Below are 17,878 nucleotides of genomic sequence, written 5' to 3' on the forward strand. Positions count from 1 at the left end.
CTCTCCAAGCTTGCACTTCAACTAACCGCTTGTTCTCGGAGACGGGACGCTATCCGTCTCTGTCAATCCTCCTCAGGGCTAACATTTGACGCGTACTTCAGCTAGACTCTCGCTCAGGGTGTCGATCTTCAGCCACGCTTGTCTCCTCTCAATTGCACTATGGGTCTCCACGAGGCGCTGCAGTCTGCAATTATAACAGCGATTGAAGATGACAGCTACGCTTTCTCTCTCCCATCCTTGGATGATTGCGATGCATTGGTGCGCTGCTCTTCTTCTGAGAAACAGCGTCTTGAGTTCCTGGGCGATGCTTTACTTCATGCTTCTGTCGCCCTTTACCTCAATGAAATCTTTCCCGATGCTTCTCCAGGAATGTACACGGTACTTAGTTCGATTCCAATATCCAACCAACATAGCTAACCTCGGCCCCTCAGAGTCTTCGCGCAGCCATCAACGCCAATGCTACGTTCACTCACTTGATGGTAAAAGCTGGCGTCCATCACCTTGACTCAGAATCAAGGACCACCAAGGCTGCAGCAGACACGTTTGAGGTCATTATTGCTGCTTTCTACATGGAACGCGGCTTTACAGATCTTCGCTCTTGGGTTAAAGCTCAATTCTCTCCTCTTGTAACCGCGGCCCATGCTACTTATCATAACATGTGCGAAGTTCAACACTTGTGCATTAGCCACTGACCATCTTGTACCTCAATAAAGGATGGCTAAGAAACGACGCAACGTTGTGTTATCGCGCCGTGCTCAAAGCGCGTGTTATTCCGGGACACCATTCTTAAAGAAGATTCGTCTGGGCCGCTCCGTGGATCGGGTGAAAACCCCGTCGAAAATCAAAACCAGTGAGAACCTGATTTAAATCCTCCGATGATATCCGTTGTTCCTCATCCATTGCAAGTGGCTCGCAATGTCCTTAAGAAGATGGCGCTGCACAGGCCTGGCTCCATACGACTTCCCATTCGAAAGGGAAAGAAAACTCGTATTTCTCCATGCAGAAGCTTTGTCGATCTCACCTGGGATGAGGATCACGAAGTCGTCCTTGTAAAACGCCCCAACGCCCCAAAAGGTCGCGCTAGTTCCAATCCTTCCACTCCACAATCAAAATCACCGCCTATGTCTCGTGCTAACACGGTGGTGGGTACAGATGCTTACTTCGGGGCTACACACACTAACCATCCGTCTTTTCAGAGAAGAGCGTTTGACTCGTCTGAATCGTCGCAAAAGTCATCTTCTCGATCCACTGCTGGGCACCCGCTTAACGGTTACTTCCACCGAGGACCATCTAATGATACATCGACTTATGCTGGGAACGAAGAATTATCCTCTTCGTCCAGACTAAGAACATCTCCGCCGACGTACGAGCTATTTATGAAAGCAGGGCTTTCTCTCGCGACCTCTCCTGACGACGATTCTTTGGGACTTGGCACGTTTGCACAACCTATCATGATCTATGACAGCGATGAAGGACCCAATTGACATGACAATTTATGGACTAATTAACTCGCGTGGAATTACCCTCAATTGCACGACCGTGCTTACATACTGATGAACGCAATTGTTATGGGCATAGATCAGCAATATTTCAGTATATAAAGCAATAATGACCAGGCGGCTTTCCCCATAAATTCTCTTCAGTCTCAAAGCCTCATCGCACTCCTCCCATTCTTCCCGGCAAGAAGCCATTACCAGAATAGCTATGCAGTGAAAGTAGCTTGTTCAGAAATGTTCCTGCGCAAATATAACCTTTAGTACTATGTCAATCTATTGGCAGGAAACGACTACCTTGGCGAACTTGAAAATCACGTTCTTGCTTGTGTGCTGAAGGGTAGCCTCCTTGATTGCATGGGCCATGACACCAGGTCCACAGAAGTATGTCTAAAAGCAACACATCAGATTAACTCTGAAAAATCACGAGGAATGGTACTTACGCCAACTGTAGTCTTGAGTTGGGCATTACTGCCGGGCAGGTACTGACCAATTTCAATAGCTTCGCGGATGCGACGATAGATGCTCTTCCAGTCCGGACGACCGAACATGGTGCGGGTACGGAGAAGTGTCAAGGGGTCAAAATCAGCTCCAGCATCGTTAACAGCGATATTCCACAGCATGTCTTCTCCAATCTTCTGAGTAAGATAGATGTTGATCCTGAGGAAATTGGCTAAAGCAACGTAAGTGAGTATGTCGCTAGGTCAAAGAACGAAATCGAGAGACTGACGATCGAACTGGGCGTCCTCGATTTCTTGCAGGAGGGTTTGGAACCATCCAAACGAGGGAGCATCGCGGCAAACCCAGAAGAACTCCACGCGGCGTAAAGATCCAATATTACCCTTCTTCTGGCGGTACCAGATGTGCTTCAGGATGGAAGCAAATGGAGTGACACCTACATTCGACGTCTAGTAACGGGTTGAGTTGAACAAGGAAAACCCTCACCGATACCGGCACCAACAAGGACAGCGACTTCGTTGTCAAAGACGTCCTCAGCCGGGGCGCCGTAAGGGCCGTCAATGCGAACATCGGGCAAAGGGCGAGAGAGCGTTCCGGAATCAAGTTCGACAAATTCACCACGCGTGCCATATATGTCTTCGTTTTTCTCGACGCCTTTCATCGCAGTCTTTGTCATGGCCGCAACAACGGAAGGACCACAACCAAGGCGTTCACCCAGACTATGAGTCCAATCGCCAACCTGACGGATGTGAACAGACACGTAAGGGTCCTCCGGTGCAGAGGTAATGGTAAACTGCCCGAATTTAGCTGGAGAAGTTCTCACAGACAGCAAACATGCTTACAGGATGCCACTGGAAGCGGGAGAGTTCGGGTACTTGGATGAATAGCCATTGACCAGCAGTATATTTAAAGCTGGGTTTAACGATACGAAGCTCCATGGCGCCACTGGGATGAACGAGAACCTTGGATAATTTCGTAGATCTCCTAGCCCTATACTCTCTGTACATTCTTTCGCCAAAGTAAAGGACAGCGGGCCACATGGTAAACCTCCAGCTTTCGTATCCAAGGCAGTGCTCGGTGGAATAGAACGGGAAGCTCGGAATGTAATCCGGGTTTGTCGAGTCACGCACAAAGCATCCATCGGCATGAGAGTATAAACCAACGTAAAAGAAGAATGCGAGATGGTGAGTGTACCAAAAGGCCTCGAAACACTGGTTGCGAATTTTGCGATGAGCCGTGGTGTAAATCAGGACCATGATCAGGACCATGAAATGGCCTGTGATCCCTCCGGCTTGTGTATAGTGGATCTGCAACGCATATTCCGTCCGAACCTCTGCAAGTCCGACGTTAGTTTCACCTGTGGGGTTAAATAGACCAGACGTACGAGTTCGCTCGACATTGATAAAATTCACGTAGTGAGCAGTGGTATGGACCATAACCCAAAAAGCCATGGAGTAAGCAACTTGACGATGGAACCATATGTTTTCATCAGCAGGGAAAAGCCAAGCCAGCTTGGGGCGAATGACGCGGATGACGTTGCGCAACATTGGAAGAAGGAGTAGGCCAGCTAGGAAAGCAAGAACAAGACCGGCGCCTCGAGAGGTCCATACCGACCAAGTCAGAGCGTTGAGGGCAGCCAGCTTCTCATCGGTTTCCTGGGCGAATTATCAGTTGTCCGTGTCGGTAAACGTGTGCATGATAGGGGCTACTCACCTGTAGATACCAGCCAAGGCCGAACCAGAAGAATTGGAGGCCATAGAACAAGACGTTGAAGATGAGTCGCCGAGGCGTAAGAAATTCCCTATGAAACCACGATTCGCCCATTGTGAATAATATAGATATGGGAATCCCGCCCAGCTGAGATGGTACAGTACGAGTTGTAACTTCTCCGACTCGGCGGTGAAGCTAGAAGGGAGCAAAGGAAAGAGGAGGGAATGAAAAGAAGGAAGGCTCAGCCTGGTGAAGGAAAGAAGGAAAGAGGGAGTTAAGAGCGATAAACGGCTTGGGCGCTCAAATGTTTCGAGACTGAGGTTGGACACGGGGTGTCATGGTGATCATTGTTTCTCACCGAAGGCCCCTAGTCGCAACTCCGCTATGCTGGTCTCCATGATGGACTCGCAACGGTAATGGCAATCGAGGACAATTATTGGTTATGGACACGCTAAGAATATACCCTTGTGAGCGAAAGCTGCATGGCTTTGCCGTTCCGTAGTCGTTCCGTGTTGGCTCGACTCCCACCACCTTCATGAGAGCAAGTCCAGTTCCTTGATGCCTATTTTAGTCGACGGTTGGATAGCATTGTTACTTGCAATTTTTGCTGAGCACAGGCCGCTGTGATGAAGGCTGTTGCCTGGCATTGCCGTCATGATCGAGTGAAGCTAGTATCGCACGTTCTGAAGAATCTGGGTTGCTCAAGCAAGCTATGTGTTTCCAATAATGAGAGGACGCACCAAGCAAGTGTAAGCGGCAATGAGCTTCCGTTTATGGAACAAGTGGCACTATTTGCCTCCAGTCTCCAGGCGCGTCAGGTGAAGTAGTTGAACTGGCCGTCCGCGCGGGTAGAGCCAGGCATCCTCCTCCGTCAACATATGGCCCCGGTCCCTTCTTTCACGCCCCCTCACGCGTTGTACTCGTCACACGCTGCTAGTTCTTTTCGCGAATTGGCTGTTCCACCTCAGGCCAAGCCAGCAACTGTCGATGTACCTTCGCTCCAGAATGCGAGCCGCGTCTTGCATGACCAGTTCGTAAAGGATGCTCAAACAATACCAGAGGTCGGAGACCTCTTGGCTACGCGTGCGTACCTTTCAACTCTTTAATCCAATTGATTAAGTGTCATCCCATTAGCTGGTGGTCAATCCTCGGCTTCCTATAGCGTCTACCCGGACGACTATCGAGTACCTTTCCAGAGGAGAAGGCTTGTGGGTATTCCCGAGGCATTATTTCAATATTACAACAGTGAGCTTTCAGTCAATTGTACCTGAATCCATGCTTATGGGCGTCACCACCTTTAGCAACCAATGTCACCTCTCATATGGGTCTCATTCCTGAAATCGAGCGCGCGTGGGTAGCTATTGACCATAAACTGTTCCTGTGGGATTACATGGAAGGGTTAGCAAAGCTTTCAAAAAAATGTCCACGTCTGACCCAGTCCATCAGGCAAGAAATCAGCTCGTTCGTTGACCAACCCGATGTCATCACGCATGTGGCCGTTGTGAAACCCAAGCAGGGTGTCTTTATTGACGACATAACCTCGGTCATGGTTATTTGCACGCCTGTCTCTATTCTTCTCATCGGACTTTCGATAAACTCTGTTACTGGCCTCAACAGCAGGTCGCACAAAGATATCAAGATGTATGCCACCGACATGTCTGTCTCAAGCGATGTGGAAATGACTTCCGTTGCTGGCACGTCTGATGGTCGAGTATTTATGTGCAGCTCCCAAGATGGGTGCTTGTATGAACTGCATTATCAACAAAATGAATCATGGTTTGGTAAAAGAGTCCAGCTCATCAATCACTCCGTCGGGAGCATGCAGAGTCTTCTCCCTCGGTTTACTTCTCCTCGTCCGGAAGGTACATCATCACCATGCCTCACTAGAAATACTATTCACCTCTTGTTTGTAGATCGAACCACGTCAATCGTTTCAGACCCATCTAGGGGCATCATTTACGCTTTATCTGCAAAGAACGCAATTTCGATATATCGTCCGAGTGGAGACAAGGCTGTTCACCATCTACAGACCATTTCCAACTTACTGAAGCTTGCTCAAGAAAAAGCGCCTGGATCAGGAGCTGTGACCCCTGCAAACTTTCATGTGATCACTTTGCTCCCCATTCCTTCGACGGAATCACGTTCGTCCGTCCAGCTCGTCGCAATCACTTCAGCAGGTGTTCGCTTGTACTTTTCCGCATCTACGTCGTATGGCTACTCCAGTGCAAGTACTTCATTATCCTCCCCACGGCCGTTAACTTTGGTTCACGTCCGCCTCCCGCCTTCGAATTTGCTGCACCCTGATGAGCAATCCAACCCTCACCGCCCGACTGCCATTGTTACGTACGGTGCTCCTCAAAACCCATCGACTTCCAGACCTTATCCTATTAGTGGACTTGAACATTCCTGCTACATGGATGCTCTCACAGTATCTGCTCAACCTGGGGATACGGATGGCACCGACTTCTTGCTTTGCACTTCCCCAGATTTGACCCGAATTGGTTCATTCGGTCAACTTCAACATCAAGCACCCTCACAGCAGGCTCCCTATGGCGGGCCTACTTACGTGACCAACACCAATCAACGCCCCCCTTTGACTGAGAATGCGACACTTCTCTCTATTCCAGGACGCACTTGGGCCATGGCACCCGTACCTCAAATTAGTCAAACATTCGGCTCATCAGCCCCTTCACCAGCTGTAGCCAACGAACTCGCCTTCCAGTTTTCAGAACACCCACGCCAATTTATGATACTGACGAATGTAGGCATTACGTTCCTCGTCAAACGGCGAGCGGTCGATTGTCTCCGGGCGATCCTGGAGGAAGTTCGTACAGATGGCGCTGTCCAACCATTGATTGAATTCCGAGACAGGCACGTCAACATGTATTTTATTACGCTTCATTGCTAACTTGGCCTCATTCTTAGTTATGGAAGAGATCAAACATGTGCAATGCTGCTTGCTCTTGCCTGCGGGAATACATATCTGGACATCAGCGACCAATCTATGGGATTACTCCAAACAGTCAGTTCAGACTTGGCAAGCGTTGCAAAGCAGGCATTCTACGACTTTGGAGAACGTCCAATTTGGACAGAACGAGTGACTTATGGTACAGGTATGCTGGCTGACATCGAGAGCATAATCAAACGCTTACGATACGCAGCTGAAAGCTCTGGCACCGCAATTTTCAGCGGACGAAGAGAGGGGTTGGCTTTGTACTTTGCCAGGCTTGTAAGGCCGTTCTGGAAGGAAAAGTTAACTACTTCAAGGTATTCGACTACCACGTCCTCCTTCAGTGATCCTAATTTTATCAAGGTCTACGGGCTTGCAGCACCTCAATGTTTCCGAATCAGTCCTCGTCACCACCCAAAAGAATATGATTGCCCTGAAGGATTTCCTCGATCAAAACCCACATTTATTCCATTCCTCTCCGGGAGACTTGACGGTTGCTCGGACTCCTGCCGGCAACGAGCAAGAAGCCTGGAAGGTAAGCATATAGAATTGATACTGTAGTAGGATTTGCGAGCTAAGCCATACCCAGGCAGAGCAAACGTCCGTCGCTCAGTTGGTCTTACTCTTGACCCGTTCAATCGAGGCTATCTCCTTTGTTCTTCTTCTCAATGATTACAATCTCGGCGAGTTGATATCTCAGTCAGTCATTTTCATGCTTTCATGGCGCATATCTCACTGTCGAATGTATCTAGGTGCGAGGAAGGGTCCCGCACACGAATCACGTCGATGACGTTCGAAGAACTCGCCACGGCTCAGGACAGCGTCGCTGTATCACGCGCTTTGATTAATGTCATCATTGACCAACAGATAGGGCAACAGCTCAGTGTAAGATTTGACTTCGTTCAGTATACGGGCATTGCTAACCCTTGGATCTAGGTCGACACAGTGAGCGAGGTCTTACAGCAAAGATGTGGCTCTTTCTGCAGCACCGATGATGTAATGCTGTACAAAGTGCGTATCGTAATCGACTAAACAACACACCTCAATGTTGCTGACGCTGAGCGCAGGCACGCGAAAATGTCCGCAAGGCAATTGAAAGTCGCACTCCTACTGAGTGGCAGACCTGGCTAGGGGAATCATTACGGTGAACAATATATCCAAGGAACAGAATGTCTGACTAACTTGATTTTTACCAGACTCTTCACGAAGGGGGCACGCACTTTAGATCTTCCAAAAGTTGAAGAAATCTGCAATGACTATCGACAGCTCGGATACGCTAAAGGTTTGATTAAAGTCCTTTAAACGACCTTCATTAATTTCAAATATGTTAGGTGTCATCGAATTTCCTCTGATCTGTGCGCAGGTGCAGGATGCAGATAACTTAGGATTCGATTACTGGCTTGCTGGCTGCCCTTCAAATGACCCTCGTTCTGAACTCTATCAGCGGCGTGAGCAATGCTACAGGCTCATTCTCCACTCCTTAGAAGTGTTTGAGAAGAGGGCAACGGCGGGTGAGAGTTCTGGAAGTAAGGAGGATCCGGAAACAAGCAAAAACCATGCATATGAGCTTGCGTTCGCGAGCGAGGATGAAATGTTCCACTCTACACTATATGACTGGCTCATTGAACGTGGTTTGGTCGATGAATTATTAACAGTACGCCATCCCCTAGTTTCAGTTGTTAACGACGTATTAATGCAATTTTACAGATGCGACCTCCATTCCTTGAGGCACACCTGAAACGAGAACCTACCACAGTACAGAAGTACCAGCTACTTTGGCAGTTTTATGTCAAGGATGGGCAACCACTTCGAGCTGCTGAAGTTCTGGCAATTCTAGCCGAGTCTCCAAGGTAAGCTTTTCACTTCTCTATTTTATTTCCATTGTCATTGATGTACCTTGGACAGCGACGATCTCACGTTAAGCGCTCGCTTGGAGTACCTTACGCTTGCTGTAGGTAACGCAAAGTCCCACCCCATCACTGTCGGCAACAAACATGAAACCGCCATTGCCTTCCTGACCGATTTGGAGGAGAAACTTGATGTTGCGCAGGTGCAACTCGAGATATATCAGACCTTGCTGCCTCATGCCCATGACCCCGGTGAAGCCGGTGAACAAATACGTCTCCTGGACAAGGGCCTTCTGACCATCACAGAGGTACGTTAACTCAAGCCGTAATGCAGCTGCGGTCTCATCAGAAATGCAGCTATACCAAATGTATGCCGAGACATTTGATCTGCCTGTCATGAAGCTCCTCATCTTACACGTTTCGGAGCACCGAGACGAGCACATCGTTCTCCCTATCTGGAACCGAATTTTTGAGGATGGTGTGTAGAACTATCGTTCCAATCCTTCAAATGAATTGACCTAGGAATAGCTGTCGAGGCCGGGGCCGACGGTCAGACAAATGCAGACCACATTATCACAGGTGTGGTTCCCCTTGGTCAACGGTTCTATCCGTCGGAAAGCGCATTCCCCCTTCGTGAGTTGCTTCAAATATAAATGGAGCTCTGATGGACTGTTCTCTTTGAACCTCGTAGGGCATGTTGCTGCTCTCCTAGTTAAGTTTTCGCTTGCTCAGAAAGGGGCATTACCCCATGGATGGACGCCTCGCGTCCTAGTTCAATGTAGTGTGCCGTACACGGAGATATGGGAAGTATTACATGAGATGTATGAGTCGCATGTAAGTCCCCAATCACTGTCGTACTTTCACTTAGGCTGAGCACTTTGAACAGATCCCACCCTTCAACGAGCAAGCTAGCGTACAGGCGATCTCCTCGGACATAGCGGTCCTTTTCAATGACTGGCTCGAGGAGGCAAGACGGCCACAATCCTCAATTGCACGAAGAGAATTCCCTGTGGGACGCATTGATCTTGCAATTGACCAATACTTGTCGGAACTCGAGCCCAGTCGCACGGAAACCAAGACAGCGTATGAGAACGTCAAGCGCCAGCTCCGACGAAATTGGTGATTAATCATTTAAGCGATACCAAAATGGGGTGCATTGGCATGCCGTAGTGACTTACGCCAGAATTTCGAGCTAATTTACTTCCAATATCACATCTTCTGCAAACACAAGAATTCTTGCGCTAAGTTTGCGCGTGAGTTCGTAAACCTTTACCAAAGCCCTATGGCGTATGTCAGCTTAACCCCAAAGAGAGATCAAATTGGTCACGGAACCTCGTGAGGCCAACGGCGAGTAGGAAGATGATTACGAGCGCTGCGATGTCCGCCGAATTTCCCGACCTACGACGGCTGCCCCTATACCTCGCTATCCATTGAATAGGACCCAGAAATGGCATCGAGAATATCATTTGAATCAGAGAGCCTGCCCCTACTAGAGGTAACCCAGTGATGAAGCGGCCTATGAACCTCTGCACTAAGCCGCTTTTAGCTTGGGGTTTTAACGTGGGATTTAGGGGACGGGCAGTGAAAGGTGAGTCATCCTCCAAGACATCTTGATCCTTCAATATGCGAAAGGCGGCGCGGACAATGTCATGAGCAGCATCATATGGCGCATAGTACCAAGAAGTGTACGAGAAACCATAAGAATAGTCGTCATAGTCATTGTCGAAAACGTGGAAGAAGGAGGTTGTGAGGTAAGATGAAGTCATAACTAGGGCAGTGAATAGGATTGAGGAAAGTAGGCCAAGCACCACTTCATTAGGAAAGAAAGTTAGGTCAGTTGGGGCTAGGTCCCTTACGTGCGTATACAGAGTCTGGCGACTACACACCTGGGTTCGTCGCTAGACCCACAGCACCGGTCCGACTGAGACGATATCGATACTGACACTGTGGACACTGAAAGAAGGCGCTGGCCGATGGGGAAGCTCTGCGCCAAGTTTGCAGGCACTGGACGTGTACGTACTACATCGGATGAATGTTGGAGCCATAGTTTGAACCACCAAGATCGCGGCGAAGATTGTAGCAACTAGACTAGTACTCACACTAATGGAGCCTTTGCAAAGGCAGGGTCGTATGAGCCTTCCCAGTGAGGGATCATCTCCGTCAAGACAAATTCTGCACTGTTTCTCCGAGTTCTGGTCCTCTTCAGCCCTGACATTGTCAGCCATTGAACGGGCGTCTGTACTCATGAGCGGAAGAAGGATGAGGCAAGTAAGTGAACAAGTAAATAGACGCCCGAATGTCCGGCTCGCGTTTCAAATATTCGGAACCTCGGATGCCACGTGCTATGTCGCGTGGGTTTGCCTCCGCATCGCCACCAGCGCCACTGTCAGATCTGTGACGGTTTGTGACCAGGGCCGCGGTAGCGGGGACCAGCCACTCAATGGGACAAGCGTAGACCACTTTTGGCATGATCCCTCGTCCGGACTTCTATCAGGCAACTTAGAAGCCTCAGTCCGCTTTACTCCAAGAAGCTTTGTCCAGGGTTGGGCAGGCCGAAGATTCGAGATTACTCCACTACTTTCTCTGACGGCAGCATGTTGGCAGCATGCAAACTTTGGACGGGAGTCGCATTATCGCATTGAGGGGACAAGATATGACAATTGAGGCAAGTCTCTACTCTATTAAAGCTCAGCTTTACCTGCTGCCAATCTCACCTGCCGCGTGGTCTAGCGCAGTAGACTCTAATGAACTCAACAAGCTTTCAGTGTGAAGTGCGGACTTGTCATCCAGTTGCAATGTTTGTGCCGAGATCGGAAGCTCTTTCTGCGTCCTTCGCGAGCAATGGAAAGTCTAAAGCCTCAGGGTAACTCTATCTCATACAAAACACTACCGTAAGTCCGGAATCTACGCAGATCTAAGCGGCAATGCTTGATGTAGTTCTTTCAATCACCATCGAAGTGTTCACGGCGATATAAGGGTACACTAGTAGTCTGGTACCCCTTTTGGCACACACCATTCGCCGGTCACGTACATGCATCCATCATGGAGGAACTTCAGTCGCCCTCATGACGTTTTTTGATTTCTTGAGACGGCGTACAACTAGAAAGAACGTCGGCCAGATTCGAATGAAGTTCGTGGGATACATGCGATACATCGCGATCACAGAACAAATTGACTTCTTCGCCGACAACCCCGAGGCTACAAATGTCGATTATCAACCGCGGACTGTTAAGGGAGTTTCTCATTGTTTTGCTTGTTTGCATTCAGGTCATCTCGATGCCCAGCTCGTCATTTCTGCCACCATACAGGGTCAGACGCCGAAAGACTCCAGGTTAGACATGACTATCGTTGAAGACAGTACGCCGCGGATTTACCTCAACGACTCTTTGTGAATCCCCGTAAAATCGGACGCACCTGTTGCTAACGCCCAAGCAGTCACCTTATAAATTCGTAAGTAATATCAAAAAATTCTCTGGAAGGCTTAGGTGCATCGGATTTGAGGGGAAGAAGCTGCATCGTTCTAGAACGTGGCTCCGACCCTGGTTCCAGGGGACTGGGAGTTGAAACGCTGATGTACTTGGAGATTGTGCTCCTGCTTTTCCGCCACTATAGGCTTGCAAGATCTTAGCCTTGCGCTCTCCTTATCTATCGTCTATTCTCAGGTTGATCTTCTGTACGGCAACGTCACTGAAAGTTGAAATTGAACGTTGAACCTCTATGGCTCTTTTTATGGCACCGCCGGCGCGATCGCGATGTCCATGCTCAGCTTGCACTTGGTGCGGCCAAGTTCGCGCATGGTAGTACTTGGTCCGACTACTAGTGGCGGATGCAAATATTTTCTCCACCGCTCGCTATCCCTTGGATCAATTAATGTAAACTTCAGCAGCCTCTCAACCAACCTTCCACATCGGTCCTAATATTGGTCATTTTACGTGTACGTGCTTCTCGTTAACGGACTTCGTTCATGGCATACGATCGCGAACCAATACTTAGGAGGTATACCTACCTCTCCCTGCACCTCCTCAAGAGATCTATCTCAAGAGAGAAAAGCATATAAATCCACTACTCGAGCTGCAAGGTAAGAGCATCATCCGTGACCATTTTTACGAGCCTCGATCTCCTCAATGTCACTTCCCAGCCCAGACAGAATTGTTGCGCTCTCTTGTATCAATGTGGGTGCTGGCCCAGGCGGATCTACACCCATGCTTGCGTAGGTATCCTTCTTAGCTTGGTGTAACGCTAGCTAATATGCTCTGATTTTGTAGCAGAGTCTCGCTGGTGAACTTCAGGGGCGAGACACTGTGCGACACATATGTTGCTCCAACCATGCCAGTAACGGACTACCGCACGGCGACCACCGGCATTGATCCTAAGACTCTGACGTCTTGTAAGCCGTCGATGCCTTGGCCATTTTTAACTTTTTTTGAACATTGATTTTGTGAAGCGTCAACTCCCAAATTCCAGCTGGTTCAAGCAGACGTTGCACAGCTCATAAAAGGTAAAATCGTGGTTGGTCATAGCCTTTGGAACGATTTGTCCGGTAGGCATATTCTCACTAATCGTTTGGTTCATTTATCTTAATCTTCTTCAATAGTCCTAGGCATTCCCCATCCCGCAGTTTGCACGCGTGACGTCGCCTTGTACCAGCCCTTCCGCAACGCTCTCCGTTCACCAAACCAGGTCATCGGCCTGCAAACTCTGATGTGGCACCTCATGTGCCGCCGCTGTCAAGACGGACAGTTAGACTCGGTAAGACTGCCCCTTTTGGTGTGCTATTTTCTGAGCGACTATTGACATTCACTCGTAGTTGGAGAACGCTCGAGCGACCTTAGATCTTTACCGTTCTGTAGCTGAGGACTGGGAGAACGCTGTAGCAAACAATAACTGGCCATCAAGTCTCCCGCCCAGTACCTTTTCACGGTGCTACACCTAATCACAGATTGAAGACGATTTTGCAGCAAGCCACAAATAAGATATCCACAGCTTCCCCCGTTTTTGTTACATCCATTGTAATAACTTTCATGTACATAAGCCAGTAATTCTTGCGCACACCGGTACTTTCACAGCCGCGTGTACAACTCAGTATCAGCATAGCACCTGGTTCTTCAATGTATTATCATACGGGTGTATTTCTTGATATTTCTTGTACACAAGCGTTATGTGTGTAATGCAATCCAATGAGCGAAACATGGTTTGTCGTCCTGCAATCACAATGCACGATAAAACTCCAGCCAAGGCCGATCTCGTTTGACGTACCAGCTGCAAAATCGTTGAAGACGCTCTTATCGGCGGTCTTGTCTGACTACTCTATGATTATGTAACACAGCAAAGGGAAGCCTGGGTTTCATGCTTCCTTGTAATAAACATGCGAAGGTATGGATAGCCTATATGGTGTTGTGATCTCCTACTTCGTCTTTGAGAGAATTAGGACTCTCTTTCTGAGTGCCCGCCATCTGTGCGAATCCTTTGACCACCCAGGCCGAATGAAGCGAAATGGCAGTCGTCGTGTTCGGCCTTTAACACGGACACATCCTCCGAGGAGGTGGAGCTGCGATGTCCAGCAAGCCCGGGAAATCGAAGCCAGGCGCTCGCGTTTGATCATCTCTTGTGCGATATCTAAGCGCCCTTCTTTGAGCGCCAAGGAAGCCACCCGCCTTCTGACAGCGCTCGACTCGATTTGTGGCCCCCATCGCCTGCGATAGAGCCGAAGGCACTGATTGGCGAGTGTCCCACATCGTTTCGTCGGACGCAAGCTCCGGAGAAGCAGATGCAATGTCTTAGCTGTAGGCGTAGCAGCTGAACAACTGTCCAAGAGCGTGTGAAGAGTTCGGCGAAGAGCGAAGTGTGCTCTCAGCCCTCGCTTCCGCGCCTCGGAGGCGAGGTGCAGGTGAATAAGATCCATCGTGCGACGACTTGAAATGGCCGATAGCGTTGCAGGCAGGGACTTGAGATATGCTTGTGTAACCTCGAATGCAGTATGGCTTTGTCCAATCCGTATCATCTCTCGTACAATGATACCAACAGTCCGGGGAGACATTTGGGCGCATTCGGTAGGGCCCACGCCAGGAAAATGACGCATGAGGAGGAGATATCGGGACGCATCGTTTCCTTCGACCGTACTGCCAGGTATTCGTCCTGATGTTGCATAGCGATACGTGCGCCGCAGCAAGCTATATTTTGCCGAGCCAAATAGCTCAAGCCAGACAACAATGGGGATACTGAGGCGATCCGAGGTTTCGCGCGACTGAGCTTGTGTTCGCTTTGAAATCTGCGTGACACGCGACCATGCTTCGTCCCAGCGTCCCGTACGAATAAGCAACCTCACACCTAATTTCCAGCTTTCCACGTTTGCCACCAGACCGTCACGTTGCATGTCGCGAAAGAGCCCAGGCACTGAGCCATAAGCGGCGTGTTGTATAGCGAAGGAAATTACAGCGTTATAAGAGCGTGTAGACCGAACGCGGTCCATTGGGTGGGGTGAAGAGTGGAACTCCAAGACCTCCGATAGTGTTGCCTGAGTATGGGAAATACGCTTTAACGTGGATTCGTAGAATGATTCTCGCGAATGCCGTAGGGGACTGGGAGTTGGTGGATGCAAGCAGGTGACATAAGCTTCAGCGAGCCATTGAGGATCACTTTCATAGGCCGGAGACGCGAGAGAAGGGTCTATCCAGTCCACAGTATGGTCTGGGAGCGTGTCGGGATCCAATACCATAACGGTTTGGTGTTCCGTGGTTGAGCGGCTGAAAGCCGACTTCCGGCGAGTCGGTGGAGGGAAGAAGTTACGTTGGAGAGGTCGGCTAGAGGAGGCAAGGTCTCGGCGGGGAATGGCTCTTGTAGTGAGCGTGTGCATGTTATGACGGTGAGTGCATTTCGACCAGGCGCGAGCGGCGGCGGATTGAAGAATACTTGCAAATGGCGCGCCGTGACCGACGGGTAGTAGGGAGGAGTTTATGAGCGAGCGGGGAGCATGATGAAGCATGCATGAGTCTGTAGAGAGGAGGTCAGCACAAAAGACTGAAATGAATGTGTATTCCGTTCGCTGCCTGACCTGGCGTCCGAGTCTCCTCCAGCGCGAGCAACGCGAGTGACGCGAGCGCGTGTGTTCTTGGGCAACGGCAAACTTTTGGCCAGCGCCGAAACCCATTACCAAACTTAGTTCGGCCATCCCGCGCCCGCCGTTCCGCTCTATCCACTACCTTCACCAGAGTACGGTCTTCTGGTCAGGAGGAAAATCAAGGTTGCAGTAGAGCATACGGTATAATGATAAAGTATTACAGTACTAACCCTCCAATGCACGACACGATCAGTTATTAATAATGGGCGGAAACAGGAAGTAATACAGCGAGTGATTCCAAGACTGAGAAGTGCTTGTATGCAATTGCTACTCTGTACATCGACATAAAGGCCATTAGTCGTGATCTGATTAAGTCAACTGTTCAACAGCATATGCGCAACAAAAACGAAAATAAAGGAGCGATTATCAAAGCCCTTCCTCCATCGGCTGATGCATGGTTCGACCCACTAACCATCCAACCTTAAGAACCCAGTGGTCTCGCATTCCACGGAAAATCTCCCATCCATCCGGTCCCTTGGCCTCCGCATACTCGTCAAGCCCCTTCTCCCAGCCTTTGACAGTTTCACTGCCGAACATGCCACCTTCTCTGTTCACATATTCGTCCACTCTGTCCACCCATGCTTTCCACTCTTGCTGAAGACGTGGGAGGAGTAAAGGAGCCAAGGACGCTTGCGTAAGCGGGGGTTGGCAGAGGATGTGAGAAGTGAGCGCTGCAAGGAAAGCATAGGCTTCGGTTGGGGAAGCCTTTTCCTTTCGCTGTATCTGGTTGGCGGAGGCAAGAGACTCATGGGCAGAGGAAGGGACGAGGGAAAAGTAAGGCAGATAAGACGTCGCGATCGAGACAAAATTATGGATGTGTGGTCTTAGTCTTGATTGGACGTATGAGTCCCGCATGCCGGTGGATTGCTGAGCTTGATGTGATTGGAGAATTGAGGGTTGAGGTGACACCAAGCGACCAAAACCAGATGATCCCGTCACGTCCGACCGTGATGCGCTAAATGACGAACCAAATCCAAAAGATGAGGTTGAGGCGACTGTGGGGTTCTGAATGGGTGCAGCAGAATATGGATAAGCATCGCGAAGCTTCTTCATCGATTGCTCCAATGCTTGTAGGGCTGTTTCAAGGGTCGGACGGGGTATAAGAGAGAGGATGGTGGTTTTGAGTGACGGCTGCGCAGTGATGAGTGAGTTAAGGAGTGGTAAAAGGGTGGAAGGAGGGAGGCTGGCTGTTGATTATGAGTAAGAATGACAAAAGTCGTAGACAGTACACGTACCTAAGAGGACGCCGAGGTCTACGTCTGCGGCAGCGCTGGTAGATACTGTTTCTTTGGATGATTTATCATCCTTTCCATCTCCCTGAATTGTTCGAGCACGCTTTGGTGCAGTTCTTTTAGGACGCTCGGGAGTTGGACTCCTATCCATGGCTACATCTCTTGCACTCTGCCTGCTTGACTCAGCATCATCTTCGGCATCGAACCTCCTCTTCTGAATGCGATTCGTGGAAGGTAATTGGAAGGTAGACGCGAGTTGCTGGACAGGTGGGGTAGCTGTGGCCTGGCGACATGCCTGGTCAGAGGAGAGACCGAAGCCGAAGCCTAGAGACGGGTGAGAGTTGACTGGGCGGGGAAAGAAATTGATATGGGGGTGCACGACGTTAGCCATGGTTTGGGTGGCAGAGGTGGTAGAAATGGTGCAGGCAGGGAGAAATGGAGTATCAGGAAGGGGCAAGCAATTGACAAGCAATGCTTTAGCCCAATCGACCAATGCCTATCGCAAGGCCAACCGACAAGTCGCGCGGCTGCCTCCTGTCACATGCGCCGGCCCTCACGCAGCCTACCCTTTTTAGCCCGAAGCCATCGCTCTTTTTTTCGTCGTGCAACCTTCGTTGTTCTCCTTTATCTTGCAACGCCTGCTATCTGCATATCAGGTAAGTTCACCTATTTCCCTTCTTTTCCTTTCACTTTCGCAATGACGAGACAAAATGAATCGCTACGTCGAAACTGCGGTTTATGAATTTTAAACATTATACCCAAATTTCTGAGCTCTTTCCTCCGTACCTGTCAACCGTCATCATGCATATGTGCGACTAACACATCCATTAGGACCTGCCCCTCGGTCCATTTGCAAACGTGAGTATCACTTTTAGACTGCTCCGGAATGATAGATCAAAATAGAAGTCAAGCCCTGATATCGTCTCAAGGACGGTTATTGATGAGCTTCCATGCTAATACTGACCTTCACCTCCCTTTTACCTGCCATGGTAGCTGACAAGTCTGTTCCAGATCATCCTTGTGTAGTCGTCGCCTCGACCTTCGAGTCCTTGAGCTTGTAGACGTCGTTA

At 49.5% G+C, this 17,878-nt stretch overlaps 6 protein-coding genes across 6 annotated transcripts; 2 read left to right on the top strand and 4 right to left on the bottom strand.

The window, feature by feature from the left end:
• Positions 1 to 68: 68 nt before the first annotated feature.
• On the bottom strand, positions 69 to 3,920 carry CONPUDRAFT_79026 (uncharacterized protein). The gene is made up of 10 exons (XM_007764611.1): positions 3,666 to 3,920; positions 3,337 to 3,607; positions 2,795 to 3,285; positions 2,439 to 2,745; positions 2,224 to 2,388; positions 1,937 to 2,166; positions 1,791 to 1,883; positions 1,197 to 1,736; positions 432 to 1,142; positions 69 to 378 (listed from the first exon to the last, which is right to left on the bottom strand). Exons 1-8 carry the CDS (start codon positions 3,774 to 3,776, stop codon positions 1,725 to 1,727), a joined length of 1,680 nt encoding a protein of 559 aa, XP_007762801.1. The 5' UTR covers positions 3,777 to 3,920; the 3' UTR covers positions 69 to 378; positions 432 to 1,142; positions 1,197 to 1,724.
• A 620-nt stretch (positions 3,921 to 4,540) lies between these two features.
• CONPUDRAFT_86728 (nucleoporin) lies at positions 4,541 to 9,582 on the top strand (the record flags this gene model as incomplete). Its single annotated transcript, XM_007765255.1, has 20 exons — positions 4,541 to 4,745; positions 4,797 to 4,907; positions 4,964 to 5,060; positions 5,109 to 5,524; positions 5,576 to 6,533; positions 6,588 to 6,775; positions 6,824 to 6,929; positions 6,976 to 7,147; positions 7,202 to 7,311; positions 7,365 to 7,497; positions 7,549 to 7,623; positions 7,680 to 7,756; positions 7,809 to 7,894; positions 7,944 to 8,266; positions 8,320 to 8,462; positions 8,518 to 8,767; positions 8,817 to 8,937; positions 8,988 to 9,092; positions 9,151 to 9,293; positions 9,346 to 9,582. 20 exons carry the CDS (start codon positions 4,541 to 4,543, stop codon positions 9,580 to 9,582), a joined length of 4,056 nt encoding a protein of 1,351 aa, XP_007763445.1.
• Positions 9,541 to 10,698, bottom strand: CONPUDRAFT_134147 (uncharacterized protein). Its single transcript, XM_007765292.1, has 4 exons — positions 10,559 to 10,698; positions 10,346 to 10,478; positions 9,792 to 10,269; positions 9,541 to 9,739 (listed from the first exon to the last, which is right to left on the bottom strand). Exons 1-4 carry the CDS (start codon positions 10,682 to 10,684, stop codon positions 9,652 to 9,654), a joined length of 825 nt encoding a protein of 274 aa, XP_007763482.1. The 5' UTR covers positions 10,685 to 10,698; the 3' UTR covers positions 9,541 to 9,651.
• A 1,885-nt stretch (positions 10,699 to 12,583) lies between these two features.
• On the top strand, positions 12,584 to 13,392 carry CONPUDRAFT_46102 (uncharacterized protein; the record flags this gene model as incomplete). The annotated part of the gene is made up of 5 exons (XM_007764379.1): positions 12,584 to 12,669; positions 12,725 to 12,846; positions 12,904 to 12,999; positions 13,054 to 13,208; positions 13,267 to 13,392. The coding sequence occupies 5 exons, from the start codon at positions 12,584 to 12,586 to the stop codon at positions 13,390 to 13,392; spliced, it is 585 nt and encodes a 194-aa protein (XP_007762569.1).
• Positions 13,393 to 13,595: 203 nt separating this feature from the next.
• Positions 13,596 to 14,928, bottom strand: CONPUDRAFT_134149 (uncharacterized protein; the record flags this gene model as incomplete). Its single annotated transcript, XM_007765293.1, has 1 exon — positions 13,596 to 14,928. The coding sequence occupies one exon, from the start codon at positions 14,926 to 14,928 to the stop codon at positions 13,864 to 13,866; it is 1,065 nt and encodes a 354-aa protein (XP_007763483.1). The 3' UTR covers positions 13,596 to 13,863.
• Positions 14,929 to 15,681: 753 nt separating this feature from the next.
• Positions 15,682 to 17,294, bottom strand: CONPUDRAFT_134150 (uncharacterized protein). Its single transcript, XM_007765295.1, has 2 exons — positions 16,812 to 17,294; positions 15,682 to 16,763 (listed from the first exon to the last, which is right to left on the bottom strand). Exons 1-2 carry the CDS (start codon positions 17,197 to 17,199, stop codon positions 15,943 to 15,945), a joined length of 1,209 nt encoding a protein of 402 aa, XP_007763485.1. The 5' UTR covers positions 17,200 to 17,294; the 3' UTR covers positions 15,682 to 15,942.
• Positions 17,295 to 17,878: the final 584 nt, after the last annotated feature.

This window comes from Coniophora puteana (genome assembly GCF_000271625.1).
Source record: "Coniophora puteana RWD-64-598 SS2 unplaced genomic scaffold CONPUscaffold_1, whole genome shotgun sequence".
In the NCBI taxonomy this organism is placed as follows: Eukaryota; Fungi; Basidiomycota; class Agaricomycetes; order Boletales; family Coniophoraceae; genus Coniophora; species Coniophora puteana.

Bases quoted from the DNA above. Each gene is read 5' to 3' on its own strand.
- CONPUDRAFT_79026 (XM_007764611.1), bottom strand. From the start codon at position 3,776: ATGGGCGAATCGTGGTTTCATAGGGAATTTCTTACGCCTCGGCGACTC. The intron at 2,746-2,794 runs GTAAGCATGTTT...AAATTCGGGCAG, and splicing joins CCCGCTTCCAGTGGCATCCT to TTTACCATTACCTCTGCACC. The intron at 1,884-1,936 runs GTAAGTACCATT...TGTTGCTTTTAG, and splicing joins AACTCAAGACTACAGTTGGC to ACATACTTCTGTGGACCTGG.
- CONPUDRAFT_134147 (XM_007765292.1), bottom strand. From the start codon at position 10,684: ATGGCTGACAATGTCAGGGCTGAAGAGGACCAGAACTCGGAGAAACAG. The intron at 10,479-10,558 runs GTGAGTACTAGT...CATCCGATGTAG, and splicing joins TTTGCAAAGGCTCCATTAGT to TACGTACACGTCCAGTGCCT. The intron at 9,740-9,791 runs GTTCCGTGACCA...CATACGCCATAG, and splicing joins CTCGCCGTTGGCCTCACGAG to GGCTTTGGTAAAGGTTTACG.
- CONPUDRAFT_134150 (XM_007765295.1), bottom strand. From the start codon at position 17,199: ATGGCTAACGTCGTGCACCCCCATATCAATTTCTTTCCCCGCCCAGTC. The intron at 16,764-16,811 runs GTACGTGTACTG...CATAATCAACAG, and splicing joins AGACCTCGGCGTCCTCTTAG to CCAGCCTCCCTCCTTCCACC.